Source organism: Paroedura picta, chromosome 8, assembly GCF_049243985.1.
Source record: "Paroedura picta isolate Pp20150507F chromosome 8, Ppicta_v3.0, whole genome shotgun sequence".
In the NCBI taxonomy this organism is placed as follows: Eukaryota; Metazoa; Chordata; class Lepidosauria; order Squamata; family Gekkonidae; genus Paroedura; species Paroedura picta.
Genome location: NC_135376.1, coordinates 39,580,320 through 39,600,552, shown reverse-complemented (window position 1 = coordinate 39,600,552; position 20,233 = coordinate 39,580,320). Strand labels below are relative to the sequence as shown.

General features: G+C 40.6%; 1 protein-coding gene across 4 annotated transcripts in view; it reads right to left on the bottom strand.

The window, feature by feature from the left end:
* Nucleotides 1-20,233, bottom strand: part of IGF2BP2 (insulin like growth factor 2 mRNA binding protein 2) — an 81,831-nt gene that overhangs the window by 18,262 nt on the left and 43,336 nt on the right. For all 4 annotated transcript variants that reach the window (XM_077349194.1, XM_077349192.1, XM_077349193.1 and 1 more), the window contains exons 3-8: nt 18,998-19,046; nt 13,614-13,665; nt 10,505-10,568; nt 5,964-6,236; nt 2,927-3,061; nt 970-1,092 (exon numbers count right to left, since the gene is read on the bottom strand). In XM_077349194.1, the coding sequence (XP_077205309.1) occupies nt 970-1,092; nt 2,927-3,061; nt 5,964-6,236; nt 10,505-10,568; nt 13,614-13,665; nt 18,998-19,046 (696 nt within the window). The remainder of the gene's footprint in view (nt 1-969; nt 1,093-2,926; nt 3,062-5,963; nt 6,237-10,504; nt 10,569-13,613; nt 13,666-18,997; nt 19,047-20,233) is intronic.

The following is a 20,233-nucleotide window of genomic DNA, read 5'->3' as shown; positions in this document are numbered from 1 at the left end:
AATGGCCTCCATCCAAAGAATTCAGGGCAGCATACATAGTTTTTGTCCCATCCTCAATTTTTTCCTTTCGATAAGCCTGTGAAATAAGTTCGTTTGAGATAAAGTGACTGGACCAAGGTCATCCACTGAGTTTGACGGTGAATGAGAATTTGACCCCTGGTCTCCCAGTCCTATGCCAACACGCTTAACTGCTACACCACACTGGTTGTGCAAGTGGGACAGTTTCACAGTCCATCTGAGGAACTGACAGCCAACGGACATAGTGATGGCCATGAATAGAGATGGCTTTGGAAGGGGATTGGACAGATTCATGGAGGATAGGTCCATCAGTGGCCACTAGCAGTGGTGACTAGAGGGAACTCTCACATCCAGAGGCCGCAAAACCTCTGAACACTGGGGCTAGGAAGCAACATTAGAGGAAGGCCTTTATGCCCACCTTATGTGAAACAGTTTTCTGGACTCAATGAGGACCAGTGATCTAATCCAGTAGAGCTGATTTTATGGATTTATGTAGTCTGTGTACCAGCCTTGAGGATGTTTGTGTGCTGTACTTGGCAGGGTACACTGTGGCTTGCTTGCACAAGCCATTCAGAAGCTGTTGTTCAATATATTCCTCTTTCTGTGCACCCACTCTTTGCTAGTGGCACATCGTAATCTGATCACTATGGTTGTTCTATAAGGATGGATGGTTGGTGAATATTTTTACCTCTGAGGGGGGCACCGGGCACCGGCTTTTTGGACCCTGCTGACTTCTAGATTGTAGAATCATAGAGTTGGAAAGGTCCAAAAGGCCATCTAGTCCAACCCTCTGCTCAATTGTAGGAAATTTAGCTGCCACTCTGAGGGCTTGGTCACAAAAGGTCTCCCCAGGATAAATGTACCCATTGCATGCTGAACGAGGCAAAAGCTTGTGGCCATCCAGGCTGTTAGCACAGAGATGCCACTCTCCTTTAGGCTGCAAGTACTTACGGAGAAATGGTGATCTTGGTCCCTGTGTCCTGCTCAATTTTCTTCAAGTTTCGTCCTTCTTTACCAATCAATCTCCCAACCAGGCTGTTGTGTGCTAAGATTTTCAAAGGAATCTCTTCAGCGCTGCAAAATATGAAAACAAGTACTTAATCCTTTGCTGAAGACTTCTTTCCCAGTCTTCCTTTCTGCAGTATGTTCACTATGCAGAATATAAAGAGGTCTTTAAAACACGGGGAGATGTGTCTCGGATGTCTTCTTTGCTGGCCCTTGAAGAAGACACTGCTACATTTCCTACACATCCTCCAACTCTATAAGGGCCAAGCGTCCCTTAAGTTTGTTGACTTAATAGAGCTGGTTCAAACTGATGGACTCCAACACATATTTCAATTCTATTTCAATTCTGAACAGGTCACATATCATTTCTCCAGAAGTAAAACCAGGATTTAAACACGGAAAGAGTGATGCTTTGGACTCAACTTGTTTTTCAATGTTCTAGAACTAAGTAGCAATAGGGATAGAAGGCAACCATTGTTTATTTCTATTCTTGTGCAGTATGAGTAAAATGCATAACACATACTTCACAATACCTCCCTTCCTGCTCTGGCAACTATTTCATCTGAGAGGCTACCAATGAAAATGTGAATAGATCAGCAGACTTCTAAGTCTGTTGAAGCCAATGAGCTTTGAAGGAGATATACTGCCCTGCCAGCAAGATTCCTCCTCTTCCTGATCATCAAGCATCAGCAAGCAGAAGTAGCTAACTGTTTCCTACAGCTGACTGTTCCAGCCAGCTATTAACACAACTCAAATCTGATCCTAGCAATGCAGAATATGAAAAGATGTATGACTTCTCAAATGCTCACAATGAAACCAGTGTGCTAAAATTAGCAGTGGCCAAAGAGGTGACATATACACCAAGGGTGGTTTTATTTATTTAATTGCCTTAGGATGAAAGACGGAGTTGAACCTTAACATGGATCCAGAAGTTCCACAATCCAGCAAGACCCCTCCCATTCCATCCCATGAAAGGGCGGGAGGGGGGTAGTTAGAAAGAAACATAAACACATGAAAACAAAGGAGCCTTTTCAGCCTTCAGAGTTAGGCATGTGAAGGCCTGCACTGTTAAGCATATGCGCACATATATGGTGGTGAAAAGTGCTGTCAAGTCACAGCCAACTTATGGTGACCCTGTAGGGTTTTCAAGGGAACAGACATTCAGAGGTGGTTTGCCATTGCCTGCCTCCGCATAGTGACCCAGGACTTGATTGGTGGTCTCCCATCCCAACTCTGTTCAGCTTGTGAGATATGAAACGATTGGGCTAGCCTGGGCCATCCAGGTCAGGACACATACAATAATGACCGAGGCTAGCTTATTCTCAAGAGCTCTCAAAAGCTAAGCAGCATTGGCCCTGGTTGGTATGTTGATGGCAGACCAAGAAGGAAGCTTGCTGTAACTATGCAGAGGGAGGCATCAGCAAGTCCCCTGTTTGTAAGTCTTGCCTTGAAAAGCCTACAGGGTTGTCACAAGTTGGGTGCAACCAGAGAGCATTTCCCATCACCATATACATGCTAACAGTGCAGGCCTTCACATGTCTAGCTCAGAAGGCTGAAAAGTCTTCTTTGTTTTCATGTCTTTATATTTCTTTCTAACTACTCCCCTCCTGCCCTTTCATGGGATGGGAGAGGCTGGACTGTGGAACTTCTGGATCCAAGTAAAGGCTCCAGTCAGTCCTTCAGCCATAGAGACATCATTTTCAAGCTGAATTTCTTCTTTGGTTTTACTGGGAATTTATTCTTCAGACTGACAGCTCTCACCCCACCTATGCCATGCCCAATTAGAAGATTTCAAAAGAGTGGCACCAAAAAAGGCAAAGAGAGCCATGTGGGCTGTATGTGGCAGAAAACTTCCTAGGCAAGATTTTTTATGGCTTTCCTCATTATCAATGGAAATACTTACGATTTCGTTTCTTCAGCTTCCTTCTGCATAATATCAAGTATCATGCGACATGCTTCTGAACACCCCTCAGGGGTGGCGTGAATTGTGATTGGTTTTTCTGCAGCGCCAGCATTTTCCTTTCGATGAATATCCACCCTGCAGCAACAGAGCCCGCACAAAGGAATCCACTAGGGGTCAGAGAAAGGTGCCCTAACATGGCGACCTAATAAAACATCAAAGGAACTGAACAACATTTGTATTTTACATTTTCCTCTAGGCTATTGACAATTCAACATCATCAACTAGCAACTCATCTTCAAGCTAAATCTGAAAAACTGTAAGGAAAATACTAAGGTAGTATTAAAAATTAGGACTCGCAGAAGTCTGAACATTTAAGTGTGTATTGATTGAGAGTTCCTAGCAATGTTCTTGGCAATCAAAACAGAATTTAGTTTAAAATTTAGTGACACTGTTTACTCCTATGGTTCTTCAGGATGCAGATCATGCGGGGTTTATAAGAATATTTAAACCATGAAAGATACAAAGCAATAAGCAGTCCAACACATGCTACCACCAAAAACTGCCACTTAAGAAAAGTCTAGAATTACAGGATCTTCTGCCCTGCATCTGGACAATAGTGTGGGCACCATCACATACACAATACATAATTTACTGGCCTTTTGACAATAACACTGTTTATATATAAAGTACTATTTAAAATTCAACTCAAGATTTCAATCATGGTTATGTAATTTGCAGTGAAGTAGAACTCTTGTACATGGCACCTTTGAGAGCCAGTGAACATGAAACACCTTATGTGGAAGCTGCTTTGAAGGGCTGCTTGTGAGGCACCATGCACCACAAGCAATTCTTCTCTATACCATCACACATGTCCAACCTGCCCCAACTACCTGATCTGTCAACAGATGGCCTGTGAGAAGCAACACTGGGCAATTGCAAGCTCTATATGTCATCAGTTTCATGTTTACTGGCCTTCTCTTTGGGTTCAAAGTAGGAAATCTCTTTTGAGTTCAATAGGAAAACAGTGCTCACAAAGCAGCTAGAAGAATTAAATAGATGTTCTGATTATTGCTGATATAGTAAAATATCAACAAGGAAGTTTGGAGGAAGCTTTAAGAATGTAGGGTATGTGTAGAGAATAGCAATATTATTCCACATACCTAATGGACATGAGATACAGCTGCCAACCTCCAGATAGGGTCTAGAGATTTCCTGTTTATGACAACTGATCTCCAGACAATAGAGATCAGGTCCTTGAGTGAAAATGGCTGCTCTAAAAGGTGGACTCTATGGCACTGCACCTTGCTGAGTTCCCCCACTCTCCAACCCCCACCTTCCCAGGTATTTCCCAACCCAGATCTGGCAACCCTGGCATGGGAAGCCCGTTTTCAGATCCACCACTTGCCCACACTAGATAAAATATTTGTATATTACTTAAATGTGCAAAGTTCAGTGGTACTGGGCCTGAACCCCAGGCTACTTTTTGAGATCCTATACAAATTAACAATCATGTAAGCCCATGCAAAATATGATTCCCAATGCATAGAATACCAGCAAGCATGGAAACTGAGTGCGCTTGGTGGGCATAACATTGCCCCTCCGTCCCCCCAAGATTCTGCATGCTTTGAAAATCATTTGAACCAGCCAGTGTGGAAATCAGTAAAGAACAAAAGCACAGGGAAAATATGCATACAAACCTTAAGCTAAAAATATCACTTGCATAACAGTTTGAAGGGGGAAACCCTGAAAGACTCAGGGAGTATGTCCAGTTTTACTGTATACATACCTAGTTCATTTATTTTTATTCAATTAAATTTTTTTTAGGCTGCCCGTCTCCAGCAATGGTCCCAAGGTGGCTAATATTTAAAAACATATACAAATTTTCCTTAAACTATTTTAAAATGATAAAAAACACTACACTTCCTTTCAAGTCTTCCATTTGGTTTGTGGGTGGGTGTTCTTGAATTAAGGCAAAACTCAAATCAAGCACCATCACGCAGAACTGCATTTGTTGGGTACTGCTTCCTTGACTATGTCACTGTTAAGTATATCAAGCATCTTATTACCAGCTGATATTTACCACCTTCTCCTTATATACCCATGGAAAAACCCAGAATCACCATCTGAGCGTGACAGGATTTAAAAGTCTGGTCATACTACCTTAGGACCTCAGCAATGAAGACAAAAGAAGGACCATTCATGGGAGGAGTGGTGGCTGGCCAATAACAACTCTTTTTTTTAAATGGGAAGTGACAACATTGAAAAAATCAAATAAATATAAAACAATGTATCTATTTTGGCATTGCAATGCAAACTGTATTTTGATATGATGTTTTAGTCAAAATTTATACTTTTTAGGAAAAAAATGTTTTAAAATGCCTATCAAACATTACAGAACACAGCTAAAGCATCTCTTTCACTTCTCAACAACAGATGAAGGCCCCTTCATTTTACTCTGAATCCTCCATAAGTAAGTACCTCCATAAGTAATTACATAAATAAGAGTGAATTTAAAAAACAGCACCAGAAATGCCAACAGATTACTTTTGGTTTTGCTCATCTCAAATGTGTACATTACAGAGGAGGACAATTGTCCAGTCAGTGAGCTTTTTTGCAAGGAGATGACGGATCTCCTAGCCAAGTAAATAATAAAAATATTAATTTATTGCCCCAAATTATGCATAGGATTTTTATTTGTTTCTGAACAGTGTTGAGCAAAAGGTTACTGCAGAGAAAGTAGAAAAGGACTTATGGGAAGGGTGTTGGGTGACAGCACTCTGCAGACTAGGGCAACCTGTCCAAAATTTCTGTGAAAACTGAACAGGTATCAAAATGACAAGACAACTGTAATGGCTGCAGTCAGTATTCAGCCACCACCCTACAAAGATATACAACACACATCATCAGAGCCATACTGTTGTAAGACACACAAAGCTTTCGTCACACAATACAAGCCAGAGTCCACTGCTCTTCATTAGGGATGTAAAGGCTACAAACAGCCAATGTGGAAGGAAATTAAACCATTTGTGGTACTTACTTGGACTGGGTTTGCTTAGTAAGGTTCTTTATGGTCAAGCCCTCCTTTCCTATGATCGCACCAACAAATTGCGTGGGGACCAGGATCCGTAGTGGGAAATCGAGTTGTTTGGGCTGCGAGGAGCCCCCAGGGGAGGGGCCCTGCTCCCTGGAAGAGTGGCCCCCACGCCGGGACCGCTGAGGGGGCTGAGGGGAGCTCACCTCGTCGTCTGGGATGTAGGAAATCTTGAAGGAATAGTTTTCAAACTGGTGACCACTAAGCTTCTCAATTGCTCTGAAACAGGAAGAGGGAACAGATTTGCTAGGAAATTTTATCTGCATGCTTAAAAACAATTTGTTTAACTTTATCACAAATTTCTTTCCATTTCTGTGTGGACAACAGAATAGCTACAGAGTTGGTTACATGTATCTACATTACTTTTCATTTTAATATCTGGGCATTGTATAAAATAGGTCTGGTTTCTGTCTTGTAAAGCTACAAGAAGGACACCAAAATGTTGCCAACAGAATAACATTAAAAAACCCAGTGCATTTTGGGCTGGGCAGTCCTTCACAAGGCGAGTGTCTGATGTTTAACCTGTTAAGAAATATTGGATGGGAATAGCTGTTCCAGATTTAAAGGCTCCATGCCTTGTCTCCTTTGTAGACTTTACCACTGGATCAGACCAGCACTAAGTCTCATTGAGGACGCTGTTTCACATAATAGCAAAACCAGTTGCTCTAGAGGGCAAAAACAGAGCATGGAGACAAAGGTCCTCTTCTAATGTTGCCTCCTAGTATCCGGAGGTTTGCTACTTCTGTATATGGAGGTTCGCTTAACTCACCATGGCTGGTGATGGACCATCATTGATGGACCATGAATGCATCCAATTCTCTTTTTAAACTATCTACTGTCGATTGGCAGCAAATTCTGCAATTTAATTACTAGAAGTATTTCTTCTTAAGTATCCTGAACCCACTGGCCATCAATTTCATTGGATGGCTCTGAGTTCTAATATTAAAAAAGCAAAAACTCCCTGGTGTAGTGTCTAACTAGGACCTGGCCAAGGGGAGGAGGAGGGGAAGAAGAATGTGCTTTTGAGTCATGACCTAGTCATGGCAACACCATCCATGGGGCATTCCAGGCAAGATAAAAGAAGGTGTGATATTTTGCCTTCCTCTGTGTAGGAACCCATCTTTCTTGGTGGTCTCCCATCCAAATACTGACTGTGACCAAGTTTGCTTAGCTCCCAAGCTCTGATGATCCTTAGCTACACTGGGCCCATGCTTAAATCCCAACTCTGCCATGGAAGCTTGCTGGGTGACCTTGGGTTAAACAGGCACTCTTAGCCTAAGCTGCCTCAGAGTCGTTGTGAGGATAAAATGGAGGAAAGGAGATCAGTATAAGCCATGTTGGGCATCCACTAAGGAGAAAGGTACGGGAGAGGTTAAGTAAATAAATATCCACTTCCTCATCCCATTTTACTATTTTATCCCATTTCCTTCCCCTTATTTGCCTTTTTCCTCTATGTAAGTTTTCAACTTTCTCACAGGAAATCTCACAGCCCTTTCTCACAGGAAATCCCGAAGAAGCGCATCGGTCCTCAACAAGGGCCAGAGCTTTTTTTGTCCTGGCCCCCACCTGGTGGAACAAGCTCCCTGAAGAGATCAGGGCCCTGCCTAAACTTCCACAATTACGCAGGGCCTGCAAGAGGGAGCTCCTCCACCAGGCATTAGCTTGAGTCCGACTGGCCAAACAACATCCACAGGTCCCCCCTCAGACACCCCCTCCATGACCTGAAGGAGCCTGACCTCCTTGGAAGGTTTGTCTAAGTTGTAGTTGTTATTACTGACCAAAGCCATTGAAGTTCTGTTGATTTAGATCCACTGTTGGATTGTTGCTGATGTGTTATTTTGTGACTGTTTTATATTTTCAGACTGTTCCATGTATTACCCCTGCAATGTTGTATGTGAACTGCCCTGAGCCATATTGGAGGGCTGTATAGAAATCTAATAATTAATAAATAAATACAAATAAAATAAAGGTGCTCAAGCTGCTTAATGAATTGGGTTGCCTTCTTCTGTACTTTTTCCAGTACTTGAAACTCTACCTCCATTATGACATGCAAAATGTTCTCTCCTCTTCTAAGCTAGCCCTTTCCTCGGTAAACCACACAAAAGCCAAAATGGCTGACAAGGGACAGCACGAGCACCAAGTATATAACATGGAGCAGCATAGGTTGCTTTTGCTTCAGGAGAGCAAGGACTGCTGTGGTCAGTATCCCTCAGAACTGGGACAAAGAAAGTAAACTGTCTGTTTGTAGAGCATGTGTATTTGAGAGCATCTTCCAACACATTTTTCAAAATGAGATGGACAACCTTGGAATGATAACATGGAGTAAAGCGTGGCAAGCTGAGAATGCTGCTGTTCAGATGCAGGAACTAGCTTGGTTAGTTCAATGATACGTAGTCCAATTTGGTGGTGGGTTCATGTGAATTAAATTGGATTTTAAGCTACAAGAAGATGATTTATATACAGTAGCAACATTTTCATTAACATGCTTTATGTTACCTGTATTAGGCCCCAGAGGAAGTGTTTATGGTCTTATCTTGCCCTAAATCCCCCATCAACTGCTTGTAAGTCTTGTAGTTTTGAAGATGCCAAACTTTTGGTTCCTTATGAAGTAAATTATTCAGCACAGATACTTGTACTAGCAGCTGAATTGGACCACCATTTCCCTCCAAAACAATGTGGGAATTTCTGATGGTATTTCAGACTATCATTAGCATTCAATTTTAGGAGATGTTCACCACAATTGCAAAACAAAGATTCTTTTCACACATTTACTCTCAAAGGGTCCAATAACCAATATTCTTTCATCCTGAAAATTCCTCAGAATACAAACTGAAAATATAGAACAAAATTGAAATATAAGTGGGTTAATGCTGGTTCAAGGTGGCAGTAACTTGCTTGTAATTCAGGCAGCAGGTTCCAAGATGAGTTTATTGTGTACTGGAAAGGACGGACAGACAGAAGATGGGCATTATGCTCAAATGTGTTGTTGTTATATGTCAAGAAAATTAAAGTCCTGCCATCAGTATCCATTGCATAGGCCAAAAAGAAAGCAAGGCAAAACTCTGCAATAAATATATGTTGCATGGGATGCACAAACACCAGGGCTTGTGATCTAGGTGACCTGGATTTCATACAAGAATTAGACTAGTTGATCTTTTTGGTCCCTTTCACTCAAGGGCACTTGCACAAAGGTATTCAAAATGTATCCTGTTGTTCGTGACTCATCTATTTTAACAAAGCACTGGTTGAATTAATACCTTGCAAGCAATCTAATTATAATTGTGTGTGTGTGTGTGTGTGTAAATTGTTGTCAAGTAGCAGCTGACATGGCAACCCCATATGGTTTTCAAGGCAAGAAGCATTCAAAGGCAGTTTGCCACTCCCTGCCTCTGTGTAGTAACTCTGGACTTCCTTGGTAGTTCTCCATCCAAGTACTAATGAGGTGCAACCTTGCTTAGCTTCAAAGATCTGAGGATATTAGGCTTGGCTGGGCTATCCAGGCCAGGTTAAAATTTATTACATCTTATTAAATTTATGTGGAATGTGGAATGACTAAAATTGAGAAGTCTATATTTCATGAGCCTCTGGGGAGGGCGGTATATAAGTATGATAAATAAATAAATAAATAAATTCATACCAATAGAAATCAGAAATGGCTTCAAAACATGCTTTACTGGTCCAATTCACCTAATATTCATTGTAATTATGTGCCACTAAAAGCCACAGAACTTGGTATAGCTCTGCTTAGGATAGCACTGTTATAACACGATCCAAGTCAGGATTTGCGCTTCTATTGACACACGTCAGGATTTTCATGCCAGTCCTGATAATGGATTGAGTTCCACTGCTCAACAAATTTATTTGTGTTGCCACAGAGAAATCAGCATTGTTACAGTGTATAAAATGTATTTTTCTAAAATTTACTTTTTTGACTCTTCTTACTCTCTTTGTAATAGAGGAATTTATCTTTGCAATTTTCTGTTACACCTCTCTATGTAATCATTTGCTTCAACCCTTGAAGTTTTTTTTTTTTAATGATGCACACCACAGAGTGGAACTATATCAGGAGGACAGAACGGTTTAGAAAGAATACCTTTCTCTGACCATTTGCAGAGTGAAAATCAGAAATTCTGCAGAACCTCCCTTGCTGTCCTTACTTCCTTAACATTTATTTTGATCCAAACAGAACTGATTTGAAATAGACTCCACATTTCAAAAAAGAGGAAAATAAATGGATTGTTGATTTCAGAGAGAAATTGAGTAAACATGAATTAAGAGAATCATTAGTAATGATCACTTGGTTGAAACATTTGGCATCTCATATGTAGTGTTCTACTGCATGAAAATTATGCTGCTCTGCCACCTTCTTCAGAAGGCTTGCTGCTATTAATGGATTCTAATTCAACTGCTCAGCAGGAGACGCTGTCAGGAAGGAAGATCCCAAAAGGTGAGAGAAATGCCGTGAAAATATCAGAACAGTTACTTACACTTTTGCTTCTTCTTTTGTTGCATATGTAACGTTGACAACTGCTGTTTCTGATTCAGTATTAACTGCAAAAAAAAAAAAAAAACAGAGGGAGGGTCTAATATATGAGATTTCAGTTTTCATGGTTTACTAGGACTGGTAAAGTGGTTGATTAACCAGTCAAATATTGGCCATTAGTCCATGAAGCCCAGAATGGCATTGTGTAGGGAGCAGCGCTTCTTCTTCTTCTTCTTCTTCTTCTTCTTCTTCTTCTTCTTCTTCTTCTTCTTCTTCTTCTTCTTCTTCTTCTTCATTGTGCCGTATTGTCAGTTGTTAGTCAGGGAAGAGTGGAGGGCCAACCCAGCAGTCAATGGCAAGCCCAGCAGCACAGCAAACTTTCAGGCATCTCCAGACAATAATATAAACAGTCATCATTCAGCAAGGGCCACCCATGTTAAAAGGTTTCACAGTTCACTACAGCTCCATTAGATTGTATCTCATGAAAAACCTCTGCTTCCCTTGATATACTGAAGCCTCAGTGGTCTCTGAGCTTCTGCTCCTGGGAACACCATGAGAGGAGATTCCAAAGCCTGCCATGGGGGCGGGGGATCAGCACAAATTACTCCCAAGTGGAAATGATTGGCAGGATATAATGATTCATAGTGACCAACTTGCTTCTGTAATTAGTACATCCTGTTGATGGTTAAAGTGGGCAGCATCCTACCATCCGTGTGTGGAAGGCACATGAAGTTCCCCATGATCCTCTGAAAACCAACCTGCAAAGGGGATCCATGCAGAGGAAGATCACCAGGCTGGTGTAAGAGGGGCAAGGAGATGAACCTGCCCCCTCCTCAGCAGAGTCGTGGTTGCAGAAGAGGAAGGAGAAGCAATTTCACCTCCTTGTCCTTCCCTTACTCCTTGTCCTTCCCTCAACATGTGGCCATTCCTTTGCACGGATTCTGTGATCCCAGGAATTCTCTTTCTGGGGACTGGAAAGCGTTGCGGCAATGGAGAGGAACATGAAAAAACTACTTCTTCCACAAACAGAGTGGTGGGGAACAGTTATCTTTCTGTTTAATAAATTAAGACTTTACAAATACTTGACCATTGTTTGATAATATTTTATCCCTTTTTAACTGGCTTATTGTTCAGTCTTATCCCACATAAAACATGTTTCTAGAACCTTATATCATCACAGACTCACATGACCATTTCAGTTCTCAGTGACTGTGGGGAAAACACAGTCTGCACTGACTTTCAGCCATGTTGACTCATGTTAAACTGGTCATGGTGCGAATGAGGAAAAGCTAGCAAAGGGAGACTTTGAGTTGCTTCATCTCTTCATGCTTGCTGACATGGCCTCACAGGCTGAGTTCATCCTGGCTTCAACTTTTGGGACATGATCCCCTATTGCAGTTGGGTTGCAGAGGCATGCCAAATGCTGAACCCAAAATAAAGTAAGAAGGGTACTTTCCCTGTAAATGCTGTACCCAGGCAGAACTCAACTTCTCAGTACAAAGAAAGTCAACATTTGCAGCCTTTTCCTTACAGATGCTATGAACTAAAATGTCCCCATGAATCAACCATAAGCATAAGAAAGGTCATCTTTCTGTTCACTGACACAGTTTTTGTAAAGGCTGAACATGAGTTACAATAATAGATTAATGGTTCAGGCTTGAAAGGCTAAAATGATGGCAATGATTTCTTTTACAAGGCATTTTCTAAAAGTCAGGACAGAGCAAGCTATGACTAGTTGGCTAATATAATTTATGATGCAGAATTTTGTTTTAAAATCTTGCAGCCTAACAACAGAGCCTGCTTTACTGAAAACATATTCCAATTATACTGAAAGCCTACCAGAGGGTTGCCATCCAACAGCTGGCAACCAACAGGAGGCAAGGGGGAAGTGATGAGGGGGTGCCATCGTGATAACAGAATAGCATCATTTCTGGGGCAAACCAAGGAATGACATCAAATTGTTCTAGGATTCAGCACTTCAACAATTTACATTGTTCTAGGTCTCACTGAATCTTACAATAACAGGACATCACTTCTGGGTTCACCCTGGAAATTACATCATGCTGTCAATACAAAAGCAATGTTTGCTTTATCCCACCCCCATGCCATTGGGAAGATATTATAAATATATATTCTCAAATCCAAAGGATCAATAAACATGAAACTGGGGAGCAGCATTTGACATCTGAGTTGCTAGCTATGAACAAGCAGGTGTGAATATTCTACAAAAATCTGTCCTTCATTCCCCTCCCCAACTAGTTTTTATAACCTGTATTAGATGCATCATATGTTTACTCAGCTGAGGATGGTTAAGTGGTCCAAATAGCAAAGTGGAGTGGACATGACCAGAAATGAAGAAAATCAGTCACTTGTTATTGTTATTCAACCCCATATCTCTGGTACATGATCATAAGCAAATTTTAAGTTGGCCTGGAAAATTTTACTCTATGAAGATTTGAACCCTATGGCTTGAAGAAAGGGACCTGTAGCTCTGATGTGCAAGCAGACAACAACTGTGGCTTTTGTAAGAGAGGAACAAAGCAGCTAACCTAAATCTTGAAGTAGCTGGCATGATAGACAGCTCTCTGAAAAATCTGTAAAGCACAACTTAGCAGTAGCAAATATTCACATATTGGTGTTCACTGTTTTCCCTACACAAAACTATCTGTGTACTGATATAAAGAATCCTTAGACAAGTTTTTTTCAGTTATTATCCCGGAATAAATATTTAGTCCAGGGATGCTTATTACTCATTTCAGTGCTTCAAGAGAACTTTCCCCTATAAAAATACCCCTTAACAGTTTAAGACAGACAGTATGCAAAGGCACATTAGCATACAGAATGGCAAAGCAGATATTGTATGTGAATAAAGATAACATATTCTATGGATGCACATGAAAGCTTATACCCAGAATAAAACGTTGTTGGGCTTAACAGTGCCACTTGACTCAAAATTTGTTCTGCTGCTTCAGGCCAACATGTGCTGAATCCATACTTTATGGAGTACTTAATAATGTTATTAAAATGTTAATAATGTTATTAAAATAACATTATGCTATATAAAGACTTAAAATGATTTAATAAACAAGCAGAATGAGAACAGATGTTTTTACCTTGCTCCACATTCTCTACTGTCCCATGCTGAGCTAAAAGGCCATCTAGCACCTGAAAAAGAAATCAGAACACACAACATGAGAGAAGTTAAACTGGAAGGATTTCCTAGCAATTCAAAATTGGAGAAGGCACATATCCTTGGTGTAAATGGGTGGACAGAAAAAGTGGAGATCAGGCAACTGAGTCTATAATAAAAATAATTTTAAAATTGTGAATAACATATCTCTCCAAGGCTATGAACTGGTTTCTTCAGGTGCTCCACACACAGGATGGTTTGGCGTCAACTTTCTAAAGGCACGAAGCTATTTCCAACAGTTGCTGAGGGGACTTAAGGTTCTTTTCATCTAAAGAATAACAAAGAAACTTAACCTGTCTCTTCCCTTATCTAAAATTCTCAGCTAGACCAATGGCATTGATTATATTTCTCATATTTCCCAGAAACCAAGAGTTAGAGTTAGCGTAAGGTGACCAGATTGTCCCACTTTTGGAGGGACATCTGGGGGCACCTGGCAAATTGTACTTATGTTGAAATTAAAAAATATATATATTACAATACTATTCTTGCGTTCTATGAAAAATGTTTTTGCTCCATATAGACCAAATTTTTAATCAAGAACCCCCCCCTCCCCCCCACCGGTCAATGGTGTCCTGCTTTACCAATGTTACAATCTGGTCACCTTAAGTTAGAGCTCTCATTGACAACAAGAATATATGAGAAAGAAAAGGGTTTATGCACAGAGTTATTCTATTTTTTTAGCCTAGCACCTTTACTCTGGCAGGGGCCAACAACAGATGGTTCAGATGAAAAGTATGAGAAGCTACAGGCGGCCAGTTAGCAGCATTATACCTGTGGGTTCAGTGAAGACACTTCAGCTCCAAACAACCAACACTTTACAAGAACCAGAAAATGCTAAACGCAGACATGCAAAACTGAGGAACTTATATACATGTTTGAGATGTAGGCAACTGGTCCTTAAGTGAGGCCCATGGTAGATCCATAAGCCTGTCTGATGATGGGTTAGAACCTGGGAACTGGCAAATCCCTTACAAGAGTTCAGGATTCCAGTCTTTGCTCCGAGCTCAGGGCTTCAGAATGTCCACAGACACAACACCCAGAATCACACAAAGGCAACATATTCTCAGGTGATTTGGAATACCACAAAAAACTTGCATGAAATACATAGACTTCCTGTTTAAGTCACCCATCCATTTAGATCAGGGCTTCATAAAACCTTGGGGTCTCTTGACGGCCCTGGAATTTGTTAAGCATTTATCAGGTGATATGACCATACATGGTCATGTTTACCTGCTCCCCTTGCAAAGTGGCCAATGATGGGCGTGGAGAGGGTGGGAAGTGGAGGGGCTCAACTGTTTTCCAACCATATTCTTCATGCTCACACCATGTCTGGGGTTTCTTGAAGCCTAAAGAACTTTTCAGGGGTTTCTCAATGGTAAAAAAGTTGGAAAAGGCTGATATAGGTTATTCTATACTGGCCTACAGGCAACTACTGGCCTACAGGCAACTTACTTGCCTTCCCATTGCACTTTCGCAACTGGGATAATTTAAAGGAAAACTCTGCTGATTGTTAATCTTATTTCAAAGCAAAAGACTGTCCTAGAGGACTATTAAGACTCTTCTGTACCATGCAACCCCTGGAGCCTATAAAGATGCCTCCCACAGCTGTCTTGATTAACAGCCACAGCAGTAAACTTTCAGGAAACATTAAAGTAGTGACTCTTCTCACCCCCCCAAAAATCAGTGCTGGCAGCTGCTTTCCCAGAACTAAACATTTAAAGCTGCCTTATTCAGTCAACACCTGAAAGCAGGAATTGACTCACCAGCAGTAAGTCAGGTGATTGACTTTCCCAGCATATAAACTTCTGTACAGGAGCAGCAAATGAGGCCTTCTAATCAAAGTCACATTGTCATAGTTGTGGGAATGATGACTAAGAGAAACAACAGACACATCCAGTCATTTCTGAGGCTCTTGTACCCAGCAAGGTCAAATAATGGATGCGGAGCTGCTTAGTCATTCATGAGAAAATTAAAATCCATTTCAGTCTGGTAGTGAAAATGAAGAACAAACAACATCACTGGTTTCTATTTGTTATCCTGGCATCTGGTTTGGAGAGTTCAAGCTGAATTAAAATCCAAAGGGATGGGAAAGGAGGTACAACAACATAGAAGTAATGGTGACTGCTCCCAGTCCTCAGAATAAAACACGCCTTTCAATTTGTTCATTTACCTACTTTACTTATAATCCTCCTTTACTCCTGAGTCTCAAGGCAGAAGTCTTTTATTCCAAAGTGTTTCTGCCAGTCATCACTGGGAGAGAGTTACACTAAGTAAAAAGATGGAGAAAGGCTGTCCTAATCTATCATAGCCCAACCCCAAGAAGAACTACAATCTCTGTTTAGGACTATAGTTAACATGCTATTCCTTTGAGTTAGTATTTCAGTCTTGTGATTGAATATGATTACTTGCTGTGGCATTTGCATATTCAGCCACTGAGTGTATACAGTCTGCATTATTATTCCTCCATTTGTTTTCCACTAAGTACTTGCACCCTCACTATCTGAACAACACAAGCCTCTATGACTGCTCTGCCATACTCACTGCCCTTCTTAGATGGCCAAACACAAGCTGCCTGACTGCAATGTGATTCTGCTGTTGCCTGCCTTTTTGGAGGTACCTAATTGCTAGTTCTGCAGCCTGCATCTCTATCTTGGGATGCAAAATGTGAGTCTCCATGCCTGCTCTGGAATGCTGCCTATCAGTTTTGGGGCTCCAGTGCCTCCCAGTCCCCACTCTATACTATTGTCTGCCTTCTGAGGTTGCAAAAATCTCTTCCCACCTGGCAAGCAATTCTTTCAACTGTCTATAAAAATTGGGACCTTTTCTTCTACCTGCCTGAAATTTGGCAGTCAATATCCTTTGAGTGACTGATACAATCCCTGAGAATTTCATCCAAACCAGATGGAAAACAAAGATATTACAATCAGAAATGCGTTCTGCTTTTAATAATTGTCTATAAAACTAGGAGCCCTTTTCTCTGTCTGCAATTTGGCAAAGACAATACCTTCAGTGTGATGCAGAATCCTTGAAAATTGCCTTAAAATCTTGTAGGGAAAAAGTTCTGCTGAAAATTTGTTCCTTGCATATTTTAATGGGAAACAAAGACCAATAATGGTAATTTTAAAGATTATTCTGCCTACCCTTAACTTACCATCACAAAGGGGAAAGTTTTATACCTAATGAAAAAAGACTGTATTTATTGCTTATTTTATTTTTCTTTTGCAGTTGGTAACAAGTTTTTGCTCAATGCTTTTCCATTTCATAATCAAGGACTCTTTAAAGTTAAAATTTCTTTGTTATGAACGCCATCTATCGGCACCTGCAGACAAGTGTAACTTGACTTCTGTTAACAAAGGTACAAAGGGAAGACAGGGAGCCCTCCTCCTGGATTTGAATCACCCTACCAAGCAAGATTCCCATGGCATCTTCTACTTCCAGGTTAATTTGGTGTCAGTGGCCAAGGGATTGTTAAACTGAAGAAAAGTTTTTTGAAAGACAAAACACTTTAATTTCCAAAAAGACAATTCAGGCATCTTTCCAAAATACACTGTTGTTGGCAGTGATAAAAGAAATCTTATTTCTCGGGAACAGGGTGGGAGATCTCAAATAATGCTGCATACATGAAGTCCTCATTAGGGTTTCTCAACCAGGGTTTTGTGAAGCCCTGGGGTTCCTTATTGGCCCTGGAAGGTTTCCATGAATGGGTGGGAGTCAATTTTTAATATATTTTGTGTTAAACGTTTATTGGGTGATTTTGACCATACATGGTCATGTCAATTCTGCCCCCCCCCCAAAAAAAATTGTCAGTGATGGGCCTGGAGTGGGTAAGAAGGGGAGGGCCTCCAGGTGGACATCTACACAGCTATGTTTCCCAACCATATTCTGCATAATGAATGCATCATAAACAACAGCTACAGGAACAACAACATGGCAGACAAGCAAGACAACTTTTTAATGACTGGAGATGTAGTCTATATTAAAAACATTAGCTCCCTTGTGGATATCTGCTACTGAGAGAACAGTTACAAGCTCCATGTCTTATTCTGTCACCTTAGAAGATGGAAGGATTGTGTGGAGACGTGGATCAACTGAGAAGGTATGTTGTCTTGTCTCCAGCTGCACCTAGTATTACATCTGAGGAGCAAGCAATCAGCTCAAATTGTCCAAGATTTATTTCAGAATTAGGACGTCCAATTATACATCTGCCTGGGAGCACAGTCACTAACGTTAGGGGCTGGATGAAGATATAATCACAGGTACTTGGTTTTGCAGTTCTCAGAACTGTGAATTTGTTGTCTGCAGAGATAACATGTCTCTTCTTAGCAGCCAAATTGTTTTAAAATAAACATACAGAATTGAGAAAGAGACCTCAGTTCTATTGTTCCTCTGCAGATTTATGTACACAGAATCCTTACTTACTAGGTAACTCAATTTCAAGAAGTTCATTGAATAGGAGACTGTTTGGGGTGGAATATATCTGGATAAGGAGAAGTTAAGAGCTGAATTAGGGGGGGGGCAAGAAGTACACATGTAAGTGAAACTTTTTGAGCAGAATATTCAAGAAATCTTGAGATTTTTGTGAGTTTAGCCTCATGGAAATTTAAACAAATACAAGAATCCATATGCTTTATATTGTCTCTGTTTTAGTTAAATAAAACTATTTAAATAATTATTGTTGTTAATGATTATTTTTCTCCTTCCAATAAAGTACAACAGAAAGGTCCAAATATGCCATTAACTCATTAAACTGGAGATAATTATAAAACCACTTCAAAGTGAACTATTTAAAATGGTAAATAACCAAGCAATCATTACATTTCTGATACAATTGTAAAACTAACCTGAAAAATTATTATTCTAAAAATGAAAGCTTCATCTGGATGGTAAATATTAAGGTTCTAACAACCAGCAAGAATTAACTTTTATGTAGCAAACCATGATTTCAATCAAGACTTGCCAGTGATTTAAATAATGGTTTAACATTAATTTCAATCAAATCTACTCTGAATAGATATCATCTAATCAATGAAGAAGGAAAAAAAGGCAACCGTTTCACTTATCTTTCCATAGTCTATTGATAGAGCAGCCCAGATACAGTGACTTGCAAGTCCTATTTGGCTGGAAAGGCAGCACAGAAATGTTTTAAATAATTTTTTTAAAATGACATAGGAAATGTCGATGCAGAGACATAGTTGGACAAGGAATAATGTTCGGTATCTAAATAATATCAGTGCATGTGTGCATGTACAAATGCAGTTACTGGGAAAGCAGATGGCCAGAAATAATAAAAGTCACTTGTCAACTTACCTCCCACTGTAGGTGAGGAGGGATGTTCCGAATCTGAATCTTTCTGCTCCTGTGGAAAAGAGTCCCAAAAAGTAGATGTTATCTGAGTGTAGAACATGGGTAACAAAAGATGATGGTTTTCTCCACACAAAGCTCCAGCAATTTTCCTGCAATTGATGGACCATCAGCTGAACTAGGGCAACCTTTGGTTCTCTGGGGAAGAATGTGAGATCGCAAATAAAAACTTCATCAAACATTTGGTCAGCATTCAGACATCCCACCACCTCAGTTGGCTTGCTAAATCAGCTCCTTGGGCTCATGAGAGGATTAAATTGTGGTTTCAAATCTTGGTTTGTGAACAAGGTGCAACCTGCAATGTATTAAAGCACCCCCCTTAGATGTCACAACACACTATGGTTTATTGACTTCTTGGTTTGTACTTTCAAAGTTGTGCAGATAAGGAAGGGGGAAGCATAAACATAAGAATTTTCCTCATTCATATCCCAAATAAAGTATCATGCCAGTAAGAAGCAAGCACTAAAACTGATTCTGTGGCCCCGGGCAATCACTGTCACATCCCCTCCCCACACCTCTGTTGCACATTGACTAAGACCATCCCTGGATCCCCATCCCTCTTCCCCACAAAGAACATGTCTGGAACTCTCAACAACCTATCATCAAAAAGTCACATTTTTCAAGTCATTCTTAAAAGTGGGAAATCCTATATTTTATAAACTTCAAACATGCTTCTGGTGAGATTTACAGTCTAAAATATATCAGGCACTGCTTGTAGCACTATGTCACACACAAATGTGATTTTGCTTTGTTCACCAATCTCTATGAGTACATAAGCCAATACTGCACACATGCTCAGAGTTCTCAGCACACCACTTTATCTTTCCTCATTAAGAGTCAACCCTGACCTGTTTGGTCCAGACAAACCCCATCTCATAAGATCTCAGAAACTGACGAAGGGTGGCTCTTATCAGTATTTGGATTTGAGACCAACAAGGAAGACTAGGGCTGCTATGGAGAGGCAGGCATTAGCAAACCTCCTCTGAAAGAAAGTCCTATGGAGTCCACATAAATTGACTGCAAGTTGATGGCTCTTTACACACATAGATTAGGCCAAGGGAGATGAATAAGATATAATCCTGATTGCAAACAGTTTGCATTGCACTTTGAAAGTACATCCTACCCCAAGGGTCTAGTATGGCCAATTTGAAAGTAGGAGGAACTGAAGCTCAATCAGTGCAT